The sequence below is a fragment of the Agelaius tricolor genome, unplaced genomic scaffold, assembly GCF_023055355.1.
Source record: "Agelaius tricolor isolate 1412-34295 unplaced genomic scaffold, bAgeTri1.0.p SCAF_1, whole genome shotgun sequence".
Lineage (NCBI taxonomy): Eukaryota > Metazoa > Chordata > Aves > Passeriformes > Icteridae > Agelaius > Agelaius tricolor.
In genome coordinates this window covers 33,305,994-33,331,788 of record NW_027269261.1, presented here as the reverse complement: position 1 = coordinate 33,331,788, position 25,795 = coordinate 33,305,994, and the positions used below count along the sequence as shown (strand labels likewise).

General features: G+C 37.8%; 1 protein-coding gene across 1 annotated transcript in view; it reads right to left on the bottom strand.

Annotated features, from left to right (window-relative positions):
- The window catches only part of KIF26B (kinesin family member 26B), a 277,077-nt gene that overhangs the window by 164,630 nt on the left and 86,652 nt on the right, over positions 1-25,795 (bottom strand). The window contains exon 4 of the mRNA XM_071429169.1: positions 1,201-1,367. Within this exon, the coding sequence (XP_071285270.1) occupies positions 1,201-1,367 (167 nt within the window). The remainder of the gene's footprint in view (positions 1-1,200; positions 1,368-25,795) is intronic.

Genomic DNA, 25,795 nt, shown 5'->3' with positions numbered 1-25,795 from the left:
GGCAGAGTTGCCTCAAACAACAGGATCTTCTAAAATGCTACTCTTAATCCTTTTACATGACTCACTTGCAGTATGACACTAATCAAATGCATGCAGCCCTCATGTTGGTGAGGAAAAATAGGAGAGGAAAAGTCTTTTTTCCAAATTTATGGAGTCCAACAACTTTATAAGTTTTCCATTTACCTTTAAAATAAAATAGCACGTGGAATTACTAACAGTTTGGCTCTCTCAAGGGAAGGCAACTGATCGGAAAGTGCTTGAGGCGCTCGCTCAAAGTTCACTCCATGTTTTGAAATCAAGATCTCTCACTGGATTGGACTGGAAGTGCTATAATAATGGCTTATTCTCCTGTTATTTCATTACTCTTCCCAAGTCAATCTTTTAATTAATAAAAAGCATTAAAATACAAGGATTATTTCAATGCCTTTTCTTACATAAGGGTTCAACTGGGCTAAAAAGATTCTGCTCTGTAAAGAGCACATTTCTGTACAAAAAACCATTTTGGTTAGTGATAATTGATATTTCACTTATTAGCTGATATGTCCATTTCACAAAACATTTTACTAACAAATCAATCAAGACAGCCATAAGATTTTTAAAATTAAACTTTATCTCATTGATTTCTTTTAATAATGTCTGAATATTCAACATAAAGCACATTCCAAGGCTGAATTTGGACTCTCAGGTCAATTTAGTGGAACAGCAGGAACTGAAGCTGAAATCAGAAACAGTCTGAAAGTGAAACCTTGATAATTTCCCTAGATGGAAGTAAAATTCAAAAAGAAGTCTGAAGATTGCCACCAAACTGAACTAGCCAGCTAGTTAGCTCTAACTAACCACCAGTTAGCTCTATAGTTAATTGCCTGTCTCAGGAAATTACTTGGATAGGCCCTTCTCATTCAGGGATACACCCCTCTAAATATGTCACAAAGTCAAATGCTACTCCATAAGCACAATCAAATTTTAACCCAAATCAAGCACTGAAGAGATATTTTACAGAAGAGGGCAGAAGTGCCATCCCATTTTACAGATAAATGCATATAGTTGGATTAAACAACATTTTCATGGTAATTCCTGCAAGTTTGTGATAGACCTGTATCTACACCCATGTTTTGACATGATATCCTTCTTCACTATGGAGTTGTCTCCTTTAAAAGAAGTTATGCGTCCAGCAAAGGAAGATCTGAGAATCTCTCTTACCTGGCAAAAAATGATGCTGCCACCGAGGTGCCTGTGGATACTTCACTGGCAACATATGTGCTCTGGGAAGCAGGGAAGCTGTACAGGGAGGGTTTGTCTGCATTGTAGCGGTTCAGTGCTGCTTCAGTCAGGCCCTCTCGACCAGTCTCTGTCATAAGCTGAGATATCTGAAGACAGAAAAAAAGCAGAAGTGTCATCAGCTAAAGCTTACTGGCTGACCCCTCCTAACCAGCAATGCCTCTGGATTGCAGATGGAGTAAGAGAGAGGCACTTCGTTCACTCCCTCTTCGCTGCTCTGTGAACAAGCTTATTGCTGCTTTCACACTAATCTACAGTACTTAAGCTCAGCTCTAACCTTGTCTGCATTAGAACCAATGGGATAAATTTATCCCACCACTAAAAATGTCAACGATGTATACGGTTTTCCATCCATATGGAAAAGAAAGAGTAAACCATAATCTTTACTTGGTCTTACCTCAAGATAAAAGAAAGATTAGATTTGTGCAAAATATGTATATTCTATTTCAGAGGGAGGGGAGGGCGGGGATTAAAAGGACAACATTTTTTGTCTTTGGAAAATAACACCTCTCTAGTGTATTAAACATTTTTGTTGACCTTTCTCCAGCAAACTCAACAGCATAGGAGAGAGTCCCTCGGGATCTTGGGCAATTTATCACCTCTCTGCAAAATTTGGATCATTACTATTCACTTTCATTGCCTTTCTTAAAAGGTTTTAAGCATCATGTGATTTCATTCTTCTGATGGCCCTTCTAACAATTTTTTCTTATTAGGAAGTCTCACCTCAGCCTTTCATTGTCTGAAAAGAATCAAAGTTCCATCAGACTTGACCCAGCTCTCCTCAAATCAACTGAAAGATCTTTGACTTCAGAGAAAGCTGGGTAAGCTCTACTGAAGCAACTCCTCAACCGTTTGAATTCAGTTTCTTGACTTCTTCTGCATGAATTTACAATGCTGTCATGTCATCTCCCATACTTCATGCAATTCCTAACAAATTCCCTTTCCTCCTTCCCTCATTTCCATGACAAATAGCTTCTGTTCACCAATGCATGTCACAAAGTTGCAACATATGCCTAAAAAGAACCCTCTCAGGTTATTGCTAGCAATCATCCACAGCATAGCTTCCCTCCCCCTGCAAAAAGTTTCCAAGAGGTAGCCCCTCACCTGTTCAATTTCATACCTCTACCTGACACCACAAAAATAACAAAAGATCTTTGTGAGGCACATCAAAAAAAGTATTTGAAATCATCCTGAAGTTCTTTTTCCAGTTAGACTTTTATTATTTCACCTGCTAAACATTTCAGTAATTAAAGGCAAAGCTGAAGAACTGATTTTTATTTGTGAGGGAAATAAAATGGATATGGCAACATTTTTTAGGCCAACTATCATGCAGCCTCTGCTTCTCTCACAGAAAATTGCTATCCATTCTGCTACAGCTAAAATAATCAGTGTTTATCCTTATTCTACATACTTTTAGACCAATGAACCATAATACTTCAAGAACAGGAATGTTAAACTAGCCTCTCAATTTTTATGAGGAACCAGAAGATTGCTGAAAGTGCCCCCATCACGTTAATCCCATGCTGAGCCATTCCAATTTACAGGATTCACTACAAAGAATGAGCAGTGCTCTCAGAAGGCTATAGATGAAGACCTGGACTTAAATCATCTCATACTACTGGTAGAATGCAGGAATTTAGGCTGCCTGCCAGAATAGCTCCTTACATTTCCAGGGTGAAGGCAGACAGTTCTTCAGCGTCCTGCTACCCTATGTATGTCTAGCTGTGGCACCCAGCACTCTTGAATTCACTAAACAATATTTCCTTAATTATCACATAATAGTTGATAACCCAGCTATTTATCTTTGTAATGAACTAACACAAGATTCTGCTCTGTCCCCTTCAATTATCCTGAAACCAAATTCCTCACCTTCCATGGGAGCTACTAAATGGACAACTCTCCCTTCAGAGAAGAGTACACATATAAACCTGGCCTCATCTTAGATCATCCAATGCAAATATATGTCATCAGGATGGATCATCATTAATTAATTACCATTGCTGGCAATGTCACTGGGAGATGTTACTCCCACGGAAAATGGAAAGCAGTTAAGAAGTTGGCGAGTTGACTTATCTCAGCTGCAATCATAACCTCTCCTTCTACTGCCAAATAAAGATTTGCAGCTCCAAATATGAATTTCACAGCCAGTGCAATGCATTTCTATTGGCATCAGCAGATCCCCTGAAGTTGTGAGATGGTGAGGCTTGAGAGAGGCATTTCAAACAATTGCAAAACAGGAAAGTATTTGTGTGTCTTGGTGTTTAGGACAACATGAAAGCCATGTCACATTGGTAACATGGTTTCTGCAATTGTAGAGACTTTTTGATGATCCTCGTCCACATCCACAAGTCTAACATGAACTTCAGAGGAATAAAATGCTTCAAACTGATCGTGCACATTGCTTGAAATGTTCTCAAGCTTCCCAGAAATTGTCTAGATGCTTGGTTTCTGAGGTTTTTTTTGATAAATAGTTCTTAAACACAAGCACTCCAAAATAACCACTTAACAAACAGACATGACATTCCTTTAGAAAGATATAAACCACTGCCCTTCACCTATGCACTCAGAGAGAAGTGTATATCAGTCAGCAAATAGAATGTAAATGCTTTTTCATAAATAGAGATGAAGATTTTATAAAGCCTGTTATTTAGGTGACATTTTCTTATTGTAAACTACAAACAAAATTAAGAAGAAGACGGAAATAATCAAATATATTCACAAAATCTGTATTTGTGGAGTACCACAAATAGAACAGAGAGAAGTGAAAAAAATACTACTTATTTTAGTAATTGCATGGGCAGATGCAGAATGGGGTTGTTCCCTAATTGTAGGGTTTTCAGTAATATAAATAATATAATATAAATGCTGTTTTATCATGTGTCCTACACAACAGTCCAAGTACTACAGGGATGGTCAGCTGCTCAAACTGCAAGTTCTGAAACATCTCTATGGTACTGACCCCCAGTGCCTGCTGGACAGGCAGCAGCTCTCCTGCCAGCTGAATCACACCACTTGCTTTGCTGCAGAAAACAATGTGAACCAAAAATTGTTCACATTGACATATCATCTGCAAAAATCAGCATCCCTGAGTACCCTCCTAGAGACACCCTGCATGGACACTCATAAAACAGTGTTGGGCTTGTTAAAGACCCTCTTGATCCTGAGGGTCCAGCAACACTGCCTGGTTTCCTTACAGATGCTGGCAAACTTCCTAGGCAAAAAAATCAGCTTCTTAGCAGGAACTCGTTCAGAACTAAATTCCAAACATAGATAATGTCTGTCCTTGCACTCCATTGATTTACTCTCCTCCTCAGCAGGGACACTTCTTAGTCAAGACCATATTACAGGGATACCAAAATGGGAATATACCTAAGACACAGAAAAATCAATATAAAATAGCCACAGTTCAGGATCTCCTAACCTAGAAATGATCTCCACTTTTCACACTTTTTACTTTCTACTATTGTGGGATTTTTTCAATAGTGAAATATCTCTAGAAGCATCGAAAACTGAAATATTAACCTGAATTTCATTCTCTAATTCTTAATCTGAGAAGCCTGCAACACTACTTTGTGTTACACAGGAAAAAACCCACAGAAGTATCTTGTGATACTCCAACCCTCATAACCTCTAACAGGTTTTGTCTGTACAAGTTCAAGTCACTCTATTGCTCTCTTTTCCTCACATCCCTTTGGTCATGCAGCCAGTGGAACCAAAGGGAAAGTTTGGCCATGCCAAACTCCGTGCCAGGCTGTGAACCTTTCATGTATCCAGTTCTTTCCAGAGTATTTTTTCTACTTCACAAATTTGTATATGTGGGTCAATCTGCAGGCTGAGTACCTCACCAGACACCAAGATATGTGCCCACAATATTTGACTGATAAATCTTCATTTGTTCCCAGAATCCAATACATACACATAAAGCAGGGGGTAGAAAGGAACCCAGAATATTCACATATCCTAAAACTACTGGCTTCAAGACAGTTATTTTGCATTTCTTTCTTTTGTCTCACAGATTACGAGTGTGGAGATCATTCAAGCTATTAAGCCAAACTGAAGAGTGATCTTTGAAGGCAATCTTACCATCTCATTTACTCTGTGCTCCAGTCACAGTACCAAATTAGCTCTTTCTCTTCTGGCCGTGCTTTTTAAGTTCACACAAATGCAAACTTGAGTAAATGACCCAGGATATATCATGCATTTAAGGAAAAAATACTCATAGAACAGACATTTCCAAAGCTCTTGGAGAACGTTTTTCCCCATCCCAGTTCAAAGAACATAGTTGAAAATTACTCTTTGAGCATTAAAAAACTCAGGTGATTTTTTTTAAACCTTTTTTATTTTTCCACACTAACATATGCCTGGCAAGCACAGTTCATGGAAATCTGCCCCTTTACTGTCACCATCTCTCTTAGTAGATGCTGTTTCTGTACTTAAGGGGGAAAAGACTTGATTACTAAATTCTCTTTTTTTTGTGAGTACCCACATAGTATATACATGAGGTTTAAGATCAGTTAATAGGATATATTTTGAGAAATTCCTTTATAGAATTTTTGGCAGTACATCACTGCCTGGATAAGCAACAAAAAGACAAAGCATGAAACAACGCGACCTTTCATGCCTCAATAAAAACCTTTTAAGTGCACATGGAACAAGACAGATATCCCTCCCAAGGCTCCATTTTTTTTTTCTGTCTCATAAATGCAAGGCAACCATTAACCTCCTCTTTCTCTGCTTTCTGACACTACACAGCAAGAGCTAGAGATAAATCATGATTTAAATTCTGTACTTCATAGGAAAAAGATGGCTCTGCAGTTAAACCACAGGTGTCAGCTGGGATAGATTCTCTTCCCATTCCAATTACAGAGTCTCTCTGTGCACAAGATTTGCCATTGTGCAGTATGAGGTTAATTATATTTACATAAGGGCATTTTATAGCCAAGCTCATTAATGTTTCTAAAACTCCTAACTGAGGACTCCCAGCTGAAATTACCTATGCATCCCTTACAAATGAAAGTTAGCATTTTTGAAAGATGTGAAATATCCATTGCCCTGGATGTAGTGAAGCATCCGGGAACATCCCCACAATCTAGCTAACATCAGTAACTGATGAATGAAGTGGATGCACAGAAATGTGTGAAATATATCCATATCTGAAGGTAAATTCAAAATATAAATCTGTGTTCAAGTTCACTATAAAGCAATTCTCAGTGTCCAGAATTCCTAACCTCAGGAGAGAAGCTCACCAGCAAGAAGAAACTGAAGGTAGAAAGCTCTCTTTCGTAACATACATACTCATTAATGACTTCTTTGGCAATCTGCTCTTTATTCAGAGCAGCACTGAATTTTCTGTCCAATAAATACTGACTAAATGACTTCCTGGGTTATTTTAGACAAATATCTACATTAACCAAGAAAAAAGTTCTTCTGAAAGACTTGTCTTTTGAGGATGAGTTGAGGGAAGCACTAAAGAATACATCTCTCAAAGCTCTGCATACCAAAAATATCATAAATTAATATAAACCTGTTTATAACACAAGCTTAACAACTTAATACCAATTTTTCCATTGTGCATAGTCAGTTACTCTGGCTGTTCTACAATATTAATATTTTACCTTCCAACCAACTCCTTTTGATCATCAGTTTCTTCTCAGTCATAACAAGATAAAGTTATTTTTCCCATTTGGCTCAAGGAGACTGGTTTGTGGTGTATGGGAGTGATGAGACAAGCAGTGGGAGGTGCAACTCACAGTACATCCTGCATGTGATCTTTCTTCTGACACATGCATGGAAAACCAAATCTTTCCCAAGCAGTGAGCAGCCCTGTTTTTCCTGGGCTTGATCTACTAATTCCTAAACATTGAGGCAAGAATCTTATTTACAAATTAATTTTGAAAACTGAAATAATCTGTCTGCTTCCTTTAGTGCATAAGATTTCACTGTCTGATGTGCTGGTACAGTAGATTGCAGAATGAGATTAAAAACCTGAAGTCTTCTGTCAGCCACCAGCTTCCCAGCCACTAAAACTGTCAGTGGAATTACAGTAACTTGCCTATAGGAAGCAGCATCAGAAAAGAAACGGAGTAGGAGCTGACACTTCTTGAATCTCTTCAGAAGGGAGGTTAATGAAGAAAATATTGGAATTCTACCTCTCCTGCAAAAGGCATTTCTTACCAAGGGAATTTATCAGTAAGTAGTAGGCCCTCTTCCCATAAGTTAGCAATTTTCTCTGAGCCCTTCTAGTAATAATGACTTCATCCTTTTTGCCTAACATGGAAATTCTGCATTAAGTTCTGTGCAGTAACAAAAAAAGTGCAGCATAAATTTATGTTTGGTAGCATTCAAAGGACAAGATAACAGCTAGGACTCTTTATACTCAGTATAAAAAAGAAAGACAAATGTGGATAATTTGACATTTATTAGATTTCATTTTCATAATTTTACCACGTTCTGGGGAGACGTTAGCATGTGAAAATAGGAAAGATAAATAATAATGGGTCAGTTTCAAATACCCTTGTTAAATACAGCTTTAAATGTTTTGAGTTAAAGCTGGTAGAGTGTTTCTTGAACTACCATTAAACTGAAGTTGGATTTTAAGGGCAGAGGGGTAGAGAAAAAGAGAAATCTTGTGCTGCCCACACAACTATCAAATTATTAACACATCCTTCACAGGGCAAAAAGGAACAATTACACCATTCAATCAAAGCAACTTGAAAGTGGTGGTGATTTCCAAAGTCATTCATCTTTTAATACACCATAGAGTACCAAGGACATACTCTGCATCTCTCACAAATCACTCACTACAACAGAAGACACATTTAAAGAATTATTCAGGACAAAGTTCACCTTTAGAAAAAAAATCATTTTGAATCAGTAAGCAAGTTCCTGTAGCTAAGGGCACTGGAATAATCCTACAGCATTCTGCCATTTGATAGTGACCTTTCTCTCTCTCAGTAAAATACTGAACAGCTCTATAACCAGAGATCACTGCAACTACTGATACAGACTCTGTTTGAACAAGAGCAAGACAGCAGATCCTGATAGCCCTCTCCTTGTCAAAAGAATGTGTTCTACGAGAAAGAGGCTGACAAAGGACACACATAATGTCATGCTGTATTCAAACTCTTTCTTGGATGCAGACATCCTGAAGCTGCTTACCAAAGGCAAGGCACTGTTCATCGTGAGCACTGAAACTCTAGAGAGTATCTTTGCACACACTTTGCTCCTACTTTACACAAAGTTGCACACAAAATCTGCTATATTGATCTAGCAGAAAGGGCTACTGTAACAGCATTGATTGTGGGTAAACACTAAACAAGGCACCTTAGAAAGAGTGAGGTTTTTCCAAGGGAGAACCACTGGCATAGTAAGAATGCTGATTATGCTTTCTATTTAATCAGAATCATTATTTAGTCTAAACTACTTTTATTTAAACATAAATTAGTTACCATGACAGCATGTAGAGTTTAATTGCAACCTCCAGCTTCCTGCTGTCCAAAAGAAAGATGACTTTTGACTATTGCAGCCACCTCCCATGTCCCTCTAGAAAGCAGATAATAATGATGATGATGACTATCATCATTATCACTATTATTATTAACACAGATCCAGTGCACTCTTCAGCACAGATGAAATCCAAATTTTTGCAGGCATGGGCACATCTTCCCATTAAAGCTGCTAAGTTATATTTAGTTCCATGTCACGCTCAAGAGCTCATTAAATGGAAACATTTTGCCCTGAATTGCTGAATGTTTCAAGATCAGCTACTTAGAGACTGATCAGGCATCCAAATAATGGTGGATTCCTTTTCCATAAGACATTTTCCTCAATTTCTTACAGTTAAGAGTTCTGCCTTACAAAACAGGGGTTTTTTTTCCAGTTGGATCCCTCTAAGAGGCCTGGTGGGATTTATCCAAGAGTACTATTCAAGTGGATGGCTGATGTCATCATGAGATGCCTCACAATGATTGCTGAACAGTCTTGGAAATCCAGAGAGGTCCTGATTGACTAAAAGCTTCGTAACACTATCCCAATTTTCAGGAAGGGAAAAGGAATGACCCTGGTGACTACAAGCCCATCAGTCTCACTTCAGTGCCTGCTAAAATCATGAGGAAGATCATACTAGGAGTTATTGCAAAACACCTGAAGGACAACACAGTCATTGGTCACAGCCATCGTGGTTCTGTGAGGGGATATCCTACTTGCCAAACCAGACTTCCTTTTATGACAAGGTAACACACCTTGAATTCAGGACAGCAAATATCTACCTCAAATCAACTCAATCCCTGTACAGAAGTAGATTCAAGTCTGCAGTACTCCTTTAGTCAGAGTGGCACAGCATACAAATTTTATTTATTGGCTGCTTCTTAATTATCATACTGTTTTCTGAAAGGTAAGGCCTCTACCTTGTTACAAAACCACAAGAGCTATCAGAACTACCATTTTCAATACCCTCAAAGTTTTCTCATGTCCCTTCAGGATTATGCCAGCCTTTTCTATTCCTCTCCAAGGAAGCTACAGGCTGGATAGCCATTCTGGGGTGTAAATATGCAGGCCCTCCTTGCCCCAGAGGCCCTCAGTGAAGCAGACTTGCCCCAGGCAGACTCCCTGTAGGACTGTGAGCATCCCTTTCGAGTAAAGCACCATCAGCCAGGCCCACGTACGCATCTCATTCACAAAGTTCCACCAGCCAAGCCTCTGCTGACAGAACAGCAATGTAAGGTTTCCCAGCTGGCATATTCCCACACCGACTCTGCAAATGAAAAATAGGAACATCAGCTAGCAAAGACAGGTTCTGTTCTCAATTTTGTGTCTCTAAGCATTTTAGCAATGCAAAAAAAGGCTCTGTGCAGCAGCACAATAAAACTGCTTCCTTTCTCGTCAAGAAGACAGCAATATCAATCTGTTGGAAAGCTGAGGCTGTCTATAGCTTTCAGAAGTTTTTTTTTAAATCTGCTTTTATGAAGTTGTTAATTCTCTTAGTTACCTGTATATCTTGCTGCATTATAAAGCTGTGCAGCTGGAAATTAATCTGATCCTTTTGCACTGTGTCTTATTCTCTATCAGATTAATAACATTTTACAGGAGAAAATGCCTTTCTTTTGTGTGACTCAGTCAAAGCTGCTTTCATACATCCAGATTCAGCACTCTCACTGTAATCCCTTGTTGCATCAGCCACCTTTTGAGTCCTCAGCAGCCAGGGTAATTGTGCTAAAATAACTGGTGTGGCAATCAAAAGAGGAGTGTGTCTGACTCCTGTCTGTACACGAGGGGCAGCAGTTAAATGAAGTGATTGCATTTCTGAAGCTGAGGTACAGCTCTATGGCACTGCATGCAGGAGTAATGCATTTGTTATGAAAACAAGCTTTCATTTCTCTGATCAGTTACCAACTGCCAGCAATGTCAAGACATCATAAGAAGTTCAAATCGTACTGTAGCTGTTTCCTTATCACAAACAGCAATCTGTGAGACACTGACCTCTCACTTGTCAGTTGACAAGAACAGCCCTAGAAGCTACCAGAGTGTGACAGCATGTGGGCTTAACTTAAATGGCATTATTGACCCAGAAAGGAACCTCTTTCTGTAGCTAGCAAGAGAATAAGGAATAAAAAACACAATTTGTTTATCCACACATAGGTGGAAACATTAGTCTTTGTTTAAGCAAAGACACGTGGTTAAATTCTACCACAAAAATACAAGGAGAGAGAACGACTTCATTTAGAGTATGGAAAAATCATCTGACAGGCTTAGAGATTCCTGCAATGATTACTGCATAAGAATGTGGCATAATGCAGATTCAGTCCACGCACATAATCACCTCAAGGTGAGCAAGATCTTAGCCCCCCCTTTTTGGGGGGCTAACATCAGTACACACCTGTCACTGTCATATTTTCTGGAAAAATCCCCTTGCCTAGGATTTTTCTCCTGGGAAGCTGAGAAGCCTCAGAGAAAAAAGAAAACAATATTATCTCATTTGCTTCTCCTGTGTTTTGCAGCTTTGGAATGTGGTTGGAGATTGTTTATCCAACATGTGAATTATTTTGACCTAATGACCAATCATGGTCCAGCTGTGTCAGGGCTCTGGAAGGAGTCATGAGTTTTTCTTTAGTATCTTTTAGCTTTTTGTAAGTATCCTTTTCTCCATTCTTTAGTATAGTTTCAGTATAGTATCCTATCATATAATAATAAATTAGCCTTCTAAGAACATGGAGTCAGATTCAATCATTCCTCCCAACGACGGGGAACTCAGAAAATACCACACACACCGGGCAGGTCTCTTACCAACCTGCTCATGGAAAGGTGCATGGGTTTGACTCAGCGATCTAGAAAGTTCCTATTTGGAAATTAGTACCATTCCAGTGCCTTCCCCATCAGAAATAAATCATGACTATCAGCTTTTTTATGAACTGCTGACACAGGTTTAATCATATTAGTCCTGGCAGATACCACAACAATCCAAATTGCCCTTTTCTGTCCCCCTACTATGAATAGTCCCTTGAAGATGCTCCTTCCTTCATTGTACCACTGTGAAGATGGGGCAACAGCTGATATCAAGTTACCAGTGCTCATGGGAACAGCCCATGAAAGTGTCTCATTTCCAGAGGAGTCTTTAAGTTTTTTTGCTAAAGAAAAAAACCCTGACTGTTCTGCAGAAGTTACACATCAGCACGAGTGACCTCTATAAATTTAACAAGGTTGGTCTTTCTAATCTGTCACAATACATGAACACATCTTTCTTTCATGTTAATAATAAAAAAATCTTGCTAACATTTTAAAAGTATTTTATTACAGCAACAATTATAACCTTTAACAGGAATACATTAAAAGAATGCAAAAGGTTCCAGAAGAGCCTTCAAATGAGACCAGGAACTGGACAGAAACAGTTGCTTCCTGCTCTGAAGGTCAATGCCTTAAGCCATACATTTGGTTGCCCTATTACCTTAGTTTGCATAGCTACAGCTGTTATTAGCAGTCATAAAATCACCCAACTGTAAGCATTTGACTTGGGGGCCACTTCCTGGGGTGAATTCCATAGACTGACAAGGTGCTCAGTTATGCTATGCTGTCTTCTGTTTGCTCTAGATTTATTGCCCTCTCAGCTAATGAAAGGGGGAAAAAAATAGGAGAAGCACATCCTCAACTGGACTTAATCAGATAAAAATTTAGTTGGTGCATACTGTAAATCATTAGTAAGTGAGCCTCTCTCTGTTCTGGTTCCCTTTCAGTGGCATAAATGGATCAAATTGTGACCATCAGCACACACGTTTGGTATGGTACTCCACTTGGAATGGGATGGATCTTTCACACACAGCACTGAACAGCCTCAGCATTTTACATATGCTCCTAGAATACTCCTATTTTCCAAGCTAATCATGTTTTTTGTCTCCTCTCATTTGCTGCAACTTCTGTCATGTTTTCCATTCAAATAGTTTGTTTCAGCTTAGATTTGCAAGCCTTGAAGGAATCGAAGCTAAGCACCGTTTTCCAGGCTCTAACTCAATACTACATTATCCAAAGCTGACCTAGGATTTAATTCAAGTGCACACAATGATCTGTCACCAGTATATGCAATTTGCATTTTGGTTTGGAGGAACCATCATAATCCATCTTCACTATGACAGCTTTACAGTACAAAGATGACATTCCCACGTGTCCCCTTAGGGTCTTTGTACACTAAGAACTTTAAACACGCTAACTGTCCATTCTCAGCTTTAATTTTGAGCACATTCACTTGCAGACTGGGTAATTAATACCAATCCCCATCTCCACCGACCAGATGAATAAGGTCAGATGAAGAACGATATTTGGCTCTCATCACTGATTTTAAATTGCTCTTTTTTAGAAAATGCTGAGACATACCTCCTTTACTATTCTCAGATGGGATTTTAAAAAATCAGTGATCAATTTGGAAGATATAAACTACAGACATGCATATTCTCAAAACTGCACCATTCTGAAAAATGAATTAGAGAGAGGAAGGGGCACAGGCTTTATTCTGGATGTGCTCTACAGCTGTTTCTGAAAATGCAGGAGAGAGAACAACTTGAATATCCATTCAGCACTATGCAGCACTAACAAATAGCAATCATTCCTCAAGAGATGATATTCTTTCAAATTCCATCAGTATAACCTATCATGGCAATTTTGAGTGGACAAATAACAGCCTGATTCATCAGGAATTATTTTCCTCTAAAACAGAACACAGATCAAACCAAGGGTAGACACCACACAGCTTTAATGATTGTGTATGATTTGCTCTCTAGGAAAAGTGCTGCAAAAGACAAATACAAGACAGTCATATGCAAGGTCTTGTGCATCTTGCTGCCCTATGCATTTAACTCTGGAATGCAGCACACACAGTAAATACTACCAATTCTTTACTCTTTACTCATAGCTACACTGTGTTTATACTTTCACAGCAAAACTTGTTCACTGTACCCATCCACAGCATGCTCTTCCAGCTTTTGTTATAAATTACTGCCTGTCTTTGAACTACACTAATGTCAGATAGATTTGTGCTTTGCAAATTGTCTAAGACTTTTGTCATTATTTAAATTTCTGCATCCTTGTAGGCTTATTATTTCCTAATTTTTACTAGTAGAATTTGCTCATTTTTATTACTGTCTGAAAGTATACTATCAAGTCTTACAACTACATTCATTTCTTTCTCTTTAAAGTAAACCTAAACTAACTTCAAATGGCACAGTAGTACTTATTTTTCTTCTTTTTATCTTTTTTTTAAACACTCTGACAATGAATACAAACTTTCTTCTACATAGGACACAAACAACAACAAAAATTCATTGCCCCAAGGACTTTGCACAAGAAACTAAACAGACAAAATGTACTTCACTATTGTTTAAAAATAAACAGTGATTAAAATTAGTGCAGGAACAATTGGTTGATATTTTTGTAAGCAAACAGAAGGATTATACTAACTGGGCCCTTGGGGATAAAACAGATTTACAACAGATTTAATTAAATGTATTTAATGAAATTCAAATATAATAGCAACAAACTAGCACACCCTCTGAAATGATGCCTGAACTCTAGTAAATTATTCTGAACTGTAATAAATGTCTCATTGTCATCTTCAGTTTTAATTCTGGCCTATTGTACCTAGAATTTTCTTTGCACATGAACGGTTTTGAATGTTTCCCCTCCATTTTATTTAGTGGGTTTGCAATGTAAAATTTTCAGAAGCTACTTTTAAATTAATTTTTAAAAGGAACTTTTTATTCTATTTTAATTACTTTTTTTAATAGAGCATCATGGACTGATTTGCTTCTCCATAGTAACATGTCAAAAGAAGGATCACCTTGCACAGGTCAGTGCAAGTATAGTGCTGTAATCTGTTTAAAATCTGTTTAACTGAAGTAAAAGGTCCCACTGTCTCTTCACCAGGTTTACTACAGGCCCTTCATAAGACATCCTGCAGAGACAGTTACTCTAGGACAAACAGAAAACAAGATGGGCATGAACCAGCTCCAAAATGTAGAGCAGTACCACACACACAGGATAACAACCAAGCCTTCTGGAGCTAATGATTGCTGATGCTCACTGCAGTGTCCCCTATGGACAATGGGGTTCATTCACAAAGGGTTCAGTCTTATCCACCATGAATAGCTGATTATAAAACTCCCAACAAAAAAAATATTACGTTTTCAAACTCATTTTTTTCCGTTTTCCAGAAGAAAAGCATCACTGTAGGGTTCCCAAGGAAAAAACAGACTACTGTAGGAGAATGAAAGGATTTTAATATTTCCTGGAATTACTTTTATAAAGTCAGAAATCAAGGCAGAGTAAACAAGAAAGATATATCCTGGACTCAGGAGCTTTTTGAAAAAATATGTTTCAAAGATACTAAAACCTAAAAACTTCAGAGGTCAATTTAGAACTTCTACAGTCTTTTTCTTTCCCAAGGGCACGCTTTCAAGTGAATCCCACTAAACAAAGTCCTTATTTGCAAGTTTCTTTTCTTCTCAGAAAGCACAGTAGCAGTTTGTTGTAAAAGGCAGAGTGTATGAACTCTACTCAGTTGATAAAAATTCCAGCTCAAGCTGTATTTGAAGATAAAAAAAACAATCAACCAGCAAGATATTTTTAGTCAGTCCCTTCTGTTACCAATGTTTTTTCAAATTGTTCTGAGCCCTTATGATTTCTGTTTCATAATCCACTCTGATATTGATTCTTTCAGGCAGGCACAGAAAAAATTAACCTCAACACATGAAATGACAAGATGGCCCTTTTTGTCCTGAGTGTAACAGGAGAAAAGGTTATTCTCTCATCTCTTCCCAGGCTGCATAGCAGCCACCTAAGGCATATCCTTCAACCTTTCTGTACATCCACTTCTTAACACATATAGCATAGCACAATAAAAATTGTTTCTTCCCTCCAAGCATTTTTTATCATTTTAGAGATATGGACTTTAAAGTCTGCAAAATATTATAGTTACCAATTCAACTGGGTTTGCATTATATGTTTCCCAGGAAAATTTCATTTTTCCCCACTCCATGTCCATGCAACATTTAAAAAATCTTGGGAAGAAATTCTCTAATGGCCTAAGCACAAACTCTTGCTGTAGTAGAGTTGTGGCTACTGATAGGTCCTTTGGCTTTCTCTGGTAGCATCTAAAGATTCTTCAAGAAATTATGAAGAAATATTTATACTCAATGTATTCAAATTGGGCAAAAGAATATTAGCAATAATAGCATTACCAAAGAATTTTTTTATCAATCATGAATCATATAAAATTTTCCAGCAGATAGAAGGGGATACTGAGGAATAAAACAGTTGTTTTCCAGTATTTCTGTTATGTGTTTATAACTTAGAGGTGCCCTCCCACTCTCTCATGCTCAAAAGGAAACCAAGCCATAATAATCCTCCACTGCCACACTTGAAATCACCTTCCCTGGAGAACAGAGGAGGAATAAGGTGCTTTATTATTCATATTCACTGAATCATAAAATGCCTAGAGGCCATAGAAGCAATGGCCCGTTGCACCGGTGCCAACTGTCCCTGCTTCAGAGACAAAGCATTGAGATGGCAGGGAGAAGCAGCAAATATTCCTAATATATGATTTAGGTGATAGAGCAGTGAATGGAAAAGGAAGCAGAGAAATCCACATCGCTGAGATTGGAAAAAATCTCATAATCTGCACACATGTAACACCCCTCTCTCAAGCCCCTTTCCAGAAACCTTGAACTAAAGCAGGTCAGGTGTCTGCATTTCATCTACTTTTACATAAATAGGAATAAATCTTGATACAGTGGGCTGTGGCAATGTTTAAAAGGATCTTTACAAAGGTTCTGAAGTGCAAGACAACAGTCAGGAGATCATAAGCATCACTACTAAATCCTGGCTGCAAATGGCATATCCTGGCATTTAGGATTACAGAGGCAAAGACCCTTGTGACAACTGACTAAGGATGGAAAACAATGAAAAGCCAGTAACATGAGAACTAGATTTTTCCCTCCAAAGCACTTAGCTGCATGAAAACAACTTGATCCCTCATTCAGCATTTACATCTAAAAGTAAAAAAAAATTAGATAAGCTTTAAGGACACACTCTGATGTTCTTGCAATTTCTCAAAGAAGCGTGGTGGCCAGGAACTTTTTGCTGCATTGCTCTCTTAAGTCACTTGAATAGTGTCTTGTTATATTATTTACTGGACAGGACAAAACAATATTATTTTTGGTTTACATTACTTCAAAGTAAAAGTATTAGAAATCTCAACAAGCGTGCAAACTAAGCCCCAGTTAAACCTACCTAGCATTGCAAGACTCCTCAAAATGACTTCTGTAGAAACTGGTCCAAATGCAGACAAAGCTTCCTGAGTGCAATTTTCCTGTCAGTCCTGTCTCTGATCACTGCCATGATGTATTGGAATCACACAATTACAAATCATGTCACATCCTTTTCTACCTCCTGCACGCTGGCAACAAACTTCACAGAAAGTCTTCAGGGATCAGAGAGACTGATCAATTAAGCACTGATAGTATCTCATTACATTTTCTTGTGATGCGCTCTCTATAATTTCTTTAATAGCACTTGAATTAATTTTCCATTTTCTATGTGGCACTTCAATAACCAAGAAAATATACAAGAATAAAACAGAGATGACTGTGCTTATGATTTATGTTTAAATCCAGCTACATTGCCTAGCTCCAGCAGCCTGAAACCTGTCAGGAAGGAAAGCAATAATAAACCATATCTGTCATCTATTTTTTACAGGAAAGAGTATATCACTATGTGCTTAAAAAAAGTGTTGTTTTTTTTTAAACCAGGCCTAAACTCTGCTTTTTTTAATAGCCTTGATGTAAAGAACGGGCAGGATTGACATTAAGGTGTTATATAATTATCCAGTGACACTGAGCATGCAGCCACAGCAAAGTCAGGGAAGCAGAAGTGATTTCATCAAGCAGAGCTTCCACTTTTAATTCTTTTTCTGCCCTTCTCACTAGCCTTTACATAAATTTAGGCAAATATTTAATATACACTTATACATGCCACTTTCCCAAGTTAAAAAAGCATCATTTTGAAGTAAAGCTTGACAGATGCATGTATTTGGTTCAAAGAGCTCTCACAATAGAAACATTTCATTTGCACACCAACACACACAGCTGTGACCTTGGACTGGCTGCACCACAGTCGCTTGACACTCACATCTACCAGTCATACCTGAGACTTCCCTGGTGTACAGAACCCAAATCCTCAGATACCTGAATGACAGATGTGATTGTAACTTCAGTGCTCTCATACAAGGAGGAGCTACAGATCCTTACGCTGAGGTTTGCTAGTAACATTAGCCACAATGAGTACACAACCAACTTCTTGGAAGATGAAAGCTCATTACCATTCCTTTAACCTTTGGAGCAGCTCTGGATTCTGTGTGAGAGGTTATGTGGAAATGAAAGGTGAAGTGCAATTTCATTTCTTCTCAGAGAAGTTTGCAGACTGAAAAGATGTTTTCATTAGCTCAGAGGGGCTTTTTCTCACCCTTGTACAGATGCAATTCTTCCTTTTACTTCATAAAACACATCTTGACACATTCAAAGTTCAAAAGAAGCTGGACAATCAGGTTTCTGCATTCATTTGTCAAGCGCAGTTCCAACAGACTCCTCAGAGCAGGGTAAGACAAGAAGAGCATGGAGAAAAAAAAGCTTCCCCATTCACCAACCCAAAGGGGAAGTGGAGGCCACTCTGAGTGTAAGATGCCACATTTGCTCCCATCACCACAGCTGTTGTCACACTCTGGCTGATCAGATCTTACAGGGCTGATGTTGCTCTCAGTCTTATCTGTATTACACCAATGCAGCCATGTCAGCTGCAAAGCCATTATCCTGGAGTGAGACAGAAGAGGGTCTGGTCCCAAATGTATTCTATCTGACAACACCCACCTCTCAAGTCCTCAGTGCCCTGGAATGTAAGTGGAGAACCAACCACTTTAACTCAAATCTACTGAATTAAAGAGAACTGGCCCAAAAGACAAGTTGATGCCCCTCTCAGATGCCATTTCAGAAGCACTTTAGAGAAAAGAAAACATGGTTTTACATGAGAGCTCTGTGGAATCACATTTCAGAGTTACATGAGTCTCCAGCCATGCTTTCCTTACTTCCCATAAGCACAGCATAGTATCAAAGCAGCGGTTTTGTAAGATTATTTTTTGCATAGTAATATACTTCTCCATGTTTAAAGTCTCAAATACTTTGCTAAGAAGAAGTCAAAGAACAGAATTCTACAAAAGGCACAAAAATATGGTGTTTCTAAATCTAATCTTTATTCTATGTCCCATTTGTGTAAAGCAATGTGAGAAGCAAACATCTTAGTCAATGAGACAGTACATTGATTTGTGGCTTTTTTGAATGATATCCCTTAGGAATTTAAAGGGAAGCTCCTAAAAATTGCTTTCCAATTCCTTTGTCATCTCCTTCTGATCTCAATTAGAATGAGTTGCCTTTGGTTTAGTACATTTCTTTTTCCTCTCTTTGCAACAGATGCTGAAAAATTAGCAAAACACAGGAGTATCACCCACAAGACTGAATCTTTATGCAAAAGTAAAGACCAAAATGTTTCTCAGATGAATGATTCAACCCAAGAGAACTTTTAGAATCTTTACACACTTCAGTAAGGAATTAAAAAAAAGAAAAAAAAAGTCAAAATAATTCTGAAATGTACAACACTTACATGGAACTCTGGAAATGTTGTGGAAACCTTTGGAAAAGCACTTTTCACTGATCTGTTTATCACAGGCCTCTGTCCAAAACACAGCACCTCTCACCCACTTTCAGAAGAGAGGGACAAAGAGGTCATCTAAGCACTGAGTATCCTCCTCCCAGAGAACCCAGTAATACCTGTGCCAGCAAAATTCAGTGACAGTTTCAGAAAATCTAGTCCTTACCTATATTGTATAAACTTAAAGAAGCGTTCTCCACAGATCATAAGATATAAAATACCTTATTCTATATCTGCAATTTATATCTGGCTTTTTTTTATCCTAATATCATAAAGTAGGGAACTTTTTATTGCCCATAATCCTTTTATGAATTTTCCTTAGCTTTTGGCCTCAATACTTTTTCTAATAAGTTCCAAAAAACTGTACATTGCATAAAAAGTGTATTTCCCTTTACTTCCAAATTGGCTGTAGTAGCTCTCTATGTTCTCTATGTTCTCAAACTATGAAATAAAGCAGGAGCTAACCATTTTTCTCTCTAGTTCTGTGCCACCTTGTTTACATCATCGGAAATAAAAGGACAATTTTGCCTTGATGTATCAGTTTGTCTTCCCCCTTCTCTATCCCATCTCTACATCAGTTTTCTCACTGCTGAAACACCTCCTCTCAGTTTCTATTTTTTTCAATTAATGCAAGCAATCAGCACAGCTATTATTTAAGAAATGAAACTAGTCTCACATGGACAAAATCCTTAAGCTACAAGCAGGGAAGGAAACCAAGACTACAAATCCTCACTAATTGTGATCTTCTGGCTTTTGCTAATTTGCAGGATTAACTCACTCCTATAATAGTCCAGATTTCTTCCTCACATCACAATTGAGTCACGGGGTTTTCATATTCACAGGATAAGCCTATTTAGCTCTTTTCAATCCATGGGATACCCTTTACCTCTTTCTTCCCTTGGTCACCCCAGCATCATGAAGGGGAAAAGTAATGATTCTAAGGTCATTAAGCCATGCATAAAAATGCCGTAAGAGATCAAATCATGCCAGAGTAATGCAAAAAAATAAACCTCACCTACAGTTCACATAGACTCCAGTTTCCCGCCTTGATGATATTAGAAAAGCAGTATACAACTGGGCTGTTAGTTGAAGGGGTAGACAGGAGGAATGAAATACAAATAGCCAACTCCAGTAATATATAAATTGGATGATCAAACAATCATGGCAAAATGTCAACTGATGACATACACTGACTTTAGTGGGGTCATACCTAATTATTGGTGACTTGGTTTAAAAAGGCTTTTAGCCAGAGGAAAGCTACTTCAGAGATAACAACTAATGCATGGGGGAAGAGGGCAATGGAGATAATCAAGCAAGGATATAATTTCAGTGCCAATGAATTTGTTTGACAATCTGTTTCTTGGCCCAGTCAAACAATCTTTGTAAATAAAATTCTTGCACTTTCAGTGTATAGTCTGATTATGAAGTCACTTTGTTAAGAGTCCAGGTCACAGAATGAAGAAAAAAAAATCAGTGCAAAATTTGCACACATCTGCTCAGTATCATCATTCAGGAGCTCACAGAAAAGGAACAAAAAGGTTTTTACTGCATTCAGGGAACCATCATAGTCAAACATGGATCTCATACACATGGTGACTGAACTGCTTTTGAAACATAAGCCATCCCAGATATTCTGGACCAAAGCCTAACTGCACAAAGGCAAAATACCTCCTGCACTTGGTATCTCAGGGAATTGTGTGTGGTTGCAGAAGAACACAATAATAGAAAGGTCAGTATACAAATCTGGTTTTTTGTTGCTGCTAAGATGCTTTGGTAAAATAGGTCTGGCTCTAGGAAGCATGGAATAATTACAGAAGACACCTGTTGGTCTGCAAATGGAACAAGTAACTTGATTTCTTTACCTTGCATTATACCCTTTAGAAGCCACTTAAATTACCCTGGCACCAATGTAGCAATCATTAACATTTTATCTTCATTCTGCTGAACACTAAGAAGCAATAGAAGCAGCAGCAAACAGAAGATAAATAAATTATACAGCAAAGGCTTGGAAAAAACTTGGAATCAAAATCCTAGATGGCAATACCTCCCGCACAGGCATTGGTTCTCCATCTTGCACCCAAATCCAGTCATTACCAGTTTCTTTTTAAAAACCTGGGCCTGAATGAATTGATGTGTTATATGACAGCCATGACCTAAGTAAACTCCAAACAAATCATTCATCACAGCAAAGCTCCAGAAGAAGCTGGTGCATTCTCAGAGAACCGTTCTTCTAAACACACGTTATACATAAAGAGGTAACAGAAAGCAATATTGTAGGCTTTCATCAATTGTACACAAACAAAGCCTTTTATAATTTTGAATAGGTTTGAGATCATTATGCCTGGAGCCAAGAGGCTCTCAGTAGTTTAAGATCTAATTTTCCAAACTTTTGGTCAAAAGAGTCTTTTTAAGTGCAGGGGAGAAAGAAACACTTTTTCTGTGAATATGTTCTGGTCACAATGCCCCTACTCAAATATCCTCACGTGCACTGTTTTGTTGCTTACAAAAAGCAAACTTCACAGCCTCCAGGTCAGGAGCAGGAGGTGCTCACCCACATCAGCCTCCACATTTTCTGTTACCCATCATTCCCTTTTATGGTCTAAATTGTACCTGGAACTGTTGACTTTCTCCAGTTCTTCGGCTCATTCTGACCTTCCTGTCACTCAAATCTACCAAACAAACTCTGCTAAATTTCCTTTTGTTTGCCTTTTGAAATTATCTACTTGAAGAAATGAAAGATTCTTGTGCAGATCCAGGGGGGCAACTAGAAGACAAGGAAATGACTACTGTTTTATGTTCTTGGGCTACCACCATAATGAAGTTAATACCATGCTGTTGGTTTAAATGCACACCAACATGAGAGCCAAGCAGGTAATTTAACATTTTAGTAAAAACTGGAGGACTTTGACTCTAGAAAAAGTGCAACCAGCTTAATCTAGTCACTATTATCAACTCCTTTCCCTTTGAAAGCAAACCCTGAATCAGTCAGAACTCCTAAGGATTCAAATCTTATTCTTTAATGTAGTGTTTTTGTTTTAGCTACTTTATCAGCTTGTGATAATAAAGTATTCAAAGTGTTATGCATTAAAATTAATATTGCATTCTCTATGAAAATGACAAGAAGCAATAATTTCATGAAGGAATTTGGACTTTTCATTCCTACATTAGCACCCCAGGCCCAGAGGGTTTTTTTCTCTTTGGAAGTGTTCAGTAATCACTGGTAACTAACAAAAGTGTACTTAACACTGTGGTATCCTGGAATTCACACCAGCAGCTGCACAAATAATTACAGCCCTTCTCAGGTAAAACCTCAACAATTTAAAAGAGTTTTCTCTGAGCAAGGAAGGACTGAAATCCCTCTGAATGTGGTAGGGAGATCCACAGAACTCTTTACAAGGGTCAAAAGAGTCTGATCCATGAGGCATACATATAAACGCTACCTGCTGACCAGCACAGAAAAAGAACTATTTTCAGACTGAATCAAATTCTGCCAAATTTTGGCTGGTGTTTTTCTATGTATTAAACAGAAAGAGGTCAGTTTTACCCTGACCATGTCAGCATTCCTATTTCCAGAGAAGGGTTGTAATGGGCCACACTCTTGGTTTGAGACCAATCAATTCCATTTCCCTGCCTCTGATTCCCTATTTTGCAAAAGTACCTACCACCAAAATTTGATTCAGTCCCCTTTGAGTCAGGCCTAGGGGACATCACAGATCTTTAGAACCAGATTTTTGTTTCTGTTTCAAGGAGTGCATAAATATGGAATAATATAAAACAGGGACAGTGGGGACTGGTGGGGTCATCTACACTATCTCCCAGTCTCCAGGTAGGATCAGTTTTGCCTAAAAAATTCTTAGCAGCTCTTCCTCTGATGTTCTTAGGACACTCCATTCACTAGCTCCAATAATGCATCCATGAAATAAATTACTAGAAAGTTTTTAGATCTGGCATGCATTGCCAGTTAAATCTGGTACACTTCCAATTTGGTTTTCAGATTTTAAACATATAATACATTACTAAAGTTGGTAATGAATAAATTCCGATTTCTTTTTCTTAGTCCTCATTGGAAAGTGCTCTTTCTGCAAAATTTATTGAATAGTGGAATTTAAGACTTGTCCTAAACTACTGCAGCAGTTGAGCTTTACAATATCACAACACTCCCTTTTATATTCATTTATTTTTATTGTTTTTCTACTGGAACTCAAACAAAAATAGTAATTAACTGCTATATCAAGGTTCTAATTTTAGGCAGGCTGGAAGGGAAGACACTAAAAAAGAAGTAATATCCTGCAACTTAAAGCTGTAGGAATACTTTTTGGTGCTTAAAATTGAAGTGAGTCAATTCTGAGCCACAGAACATCAATTTCAAACTAATGTTTTCTCTTTTTTTTCATTATACTTTAAGGAAGACATCACAATCTGTTTTCAAGGTACTCAACCATTTCTTTCAAGTTATCTAGACTGTCTAACAAAAGCTGATTTACAATGGGAGATGTGTACCACAGGTGCCATTAAGTCTAGAGCCATGAGACTGACTTCTCCCTGGACATCTATTTAACAAGATTATGATGTGGAAGGGTACTGCTCTTCCCTGTGTGAAGTGCAAGACATTTTATCCCAAGAAATTATTTTCTACTCCTCTTAGGTAACACAAAATGAAGTTTTTCTAATCACTATTCTTAAGGGAAGGCAAGAAAACTTAATTAATATACAGACATTCACAAGTAAGTAGGCTAGCACCACTTTTTTTAATTCAGCTCCAAATCAAGAAGGGTTCTAATTAAGATGAGATAACAGATCCATCTTCCTCATCCTCTTCCCCAGCAGAGTTTTGCAACTGTAAGTGCATAACAAAAATGTATCATGTGGGACAGAGATCTAAAATGTTTTGAAAATGTGTAGCAAGTAAGACTGGTTTCTGCACACAAAAGCAGAATAAAATCTTGCATCTTACTAATATTTGAAATAACAAACAAATTACTTTTCAAAGTTTTTCTTCCTACTCAACTAATTCCCACTCTAACACAGATACTATGTAAACAAACACTAAAATCCTTTTAGCATGCTTAAGGAAAAAATCTATCATTATTATTTCTCAGCTGGAGAATTAAATGTGGCAACTTGAGTACAGTGAGAATTTTAACATTTGAGAATAGAATCTTAAAGGAAAATATGAAACTTACAATCAACATATTCTAACACAGACCAGCCTTGCTAGGCTCGTTGGGGATTTTTTTTTTTTGGTTCATAATTTTTTGTTTATTTTGCTGTTAGTTGGGGCTTTTGGTTGGTTTTGTGTTGGCTTTAGGGTTTTTTTGGCTGAGAGGTATCTTGAGAGCAGGCAATCTTTTCTATTTCAAGGTTATTGAAAATCAAGGATAGGGAAGAGTCCTGAATTTAACTGGACCCAAACTACAGAATCAGTCTAGACAATTCTGAATATTAGATTTGTCTTAGTGAATATTTTTAAGACAAAATTAATCATCAAGGAAATTCAAACATTAGAAAAAATAAATAAAACCCACATTTTCACAGAACATGAACCTAAAAGATTGTGAATGCAGTAAAATGGAAATAATTTTCCCAATACAAATAACAGTTACTCAGATTTGTTAAAGTGCATTCTTTGTTTAGGTTTTTTTTCTCTTAGCTGAAACATAGATCACTTGGTTTTTTTAGATCAAAACTATGATCACATACTGACCTACCCAAAAATGATTCAGGTTCAGTAGAGCATAAATCCACAAAAGCATAAAGTCACATATTTTCCAGATAAAATAACTGTACTTCATTTCTGGTTTTACCCAGTTTGCTTTGGTGCATAACAATATCTTAATGCTCATGAATAACATCGCTTTTTTTCTGGCTATAATATCAGTTAGTCATACTAATAAAAGTTAAATATTAATTTAGGGATCTATCTTGCAATATGCTCATAATTCAGTAGAAAGACCAACTTCCAAAGTTATTTACGTGCCCAAGGAAGCTAACTGGGACATTTGTGAGAACATTTGTGAGACATTTTGTGTGAAGAACAGGCGTATGTCACAATCTGCAAGTGCTTGGGTACTCTCAAAATCCCCCCAGCTGCAGTTAGGTGTGTCAGGAAGCCCACTCCTGTCACACAAAAAAAAGCTTCTTCTGTGCCCTCTGGTGTGGATGGGTTCTACAGGTACTTACAGGTGTGGTGTGCTAGAAAACAACAGACCAAAGAGGAGGAAAAGAACATGCTGAAAAGTACATGAAAACCTCCCAGAACTGCTAGGATCTGGAGATTACTGGA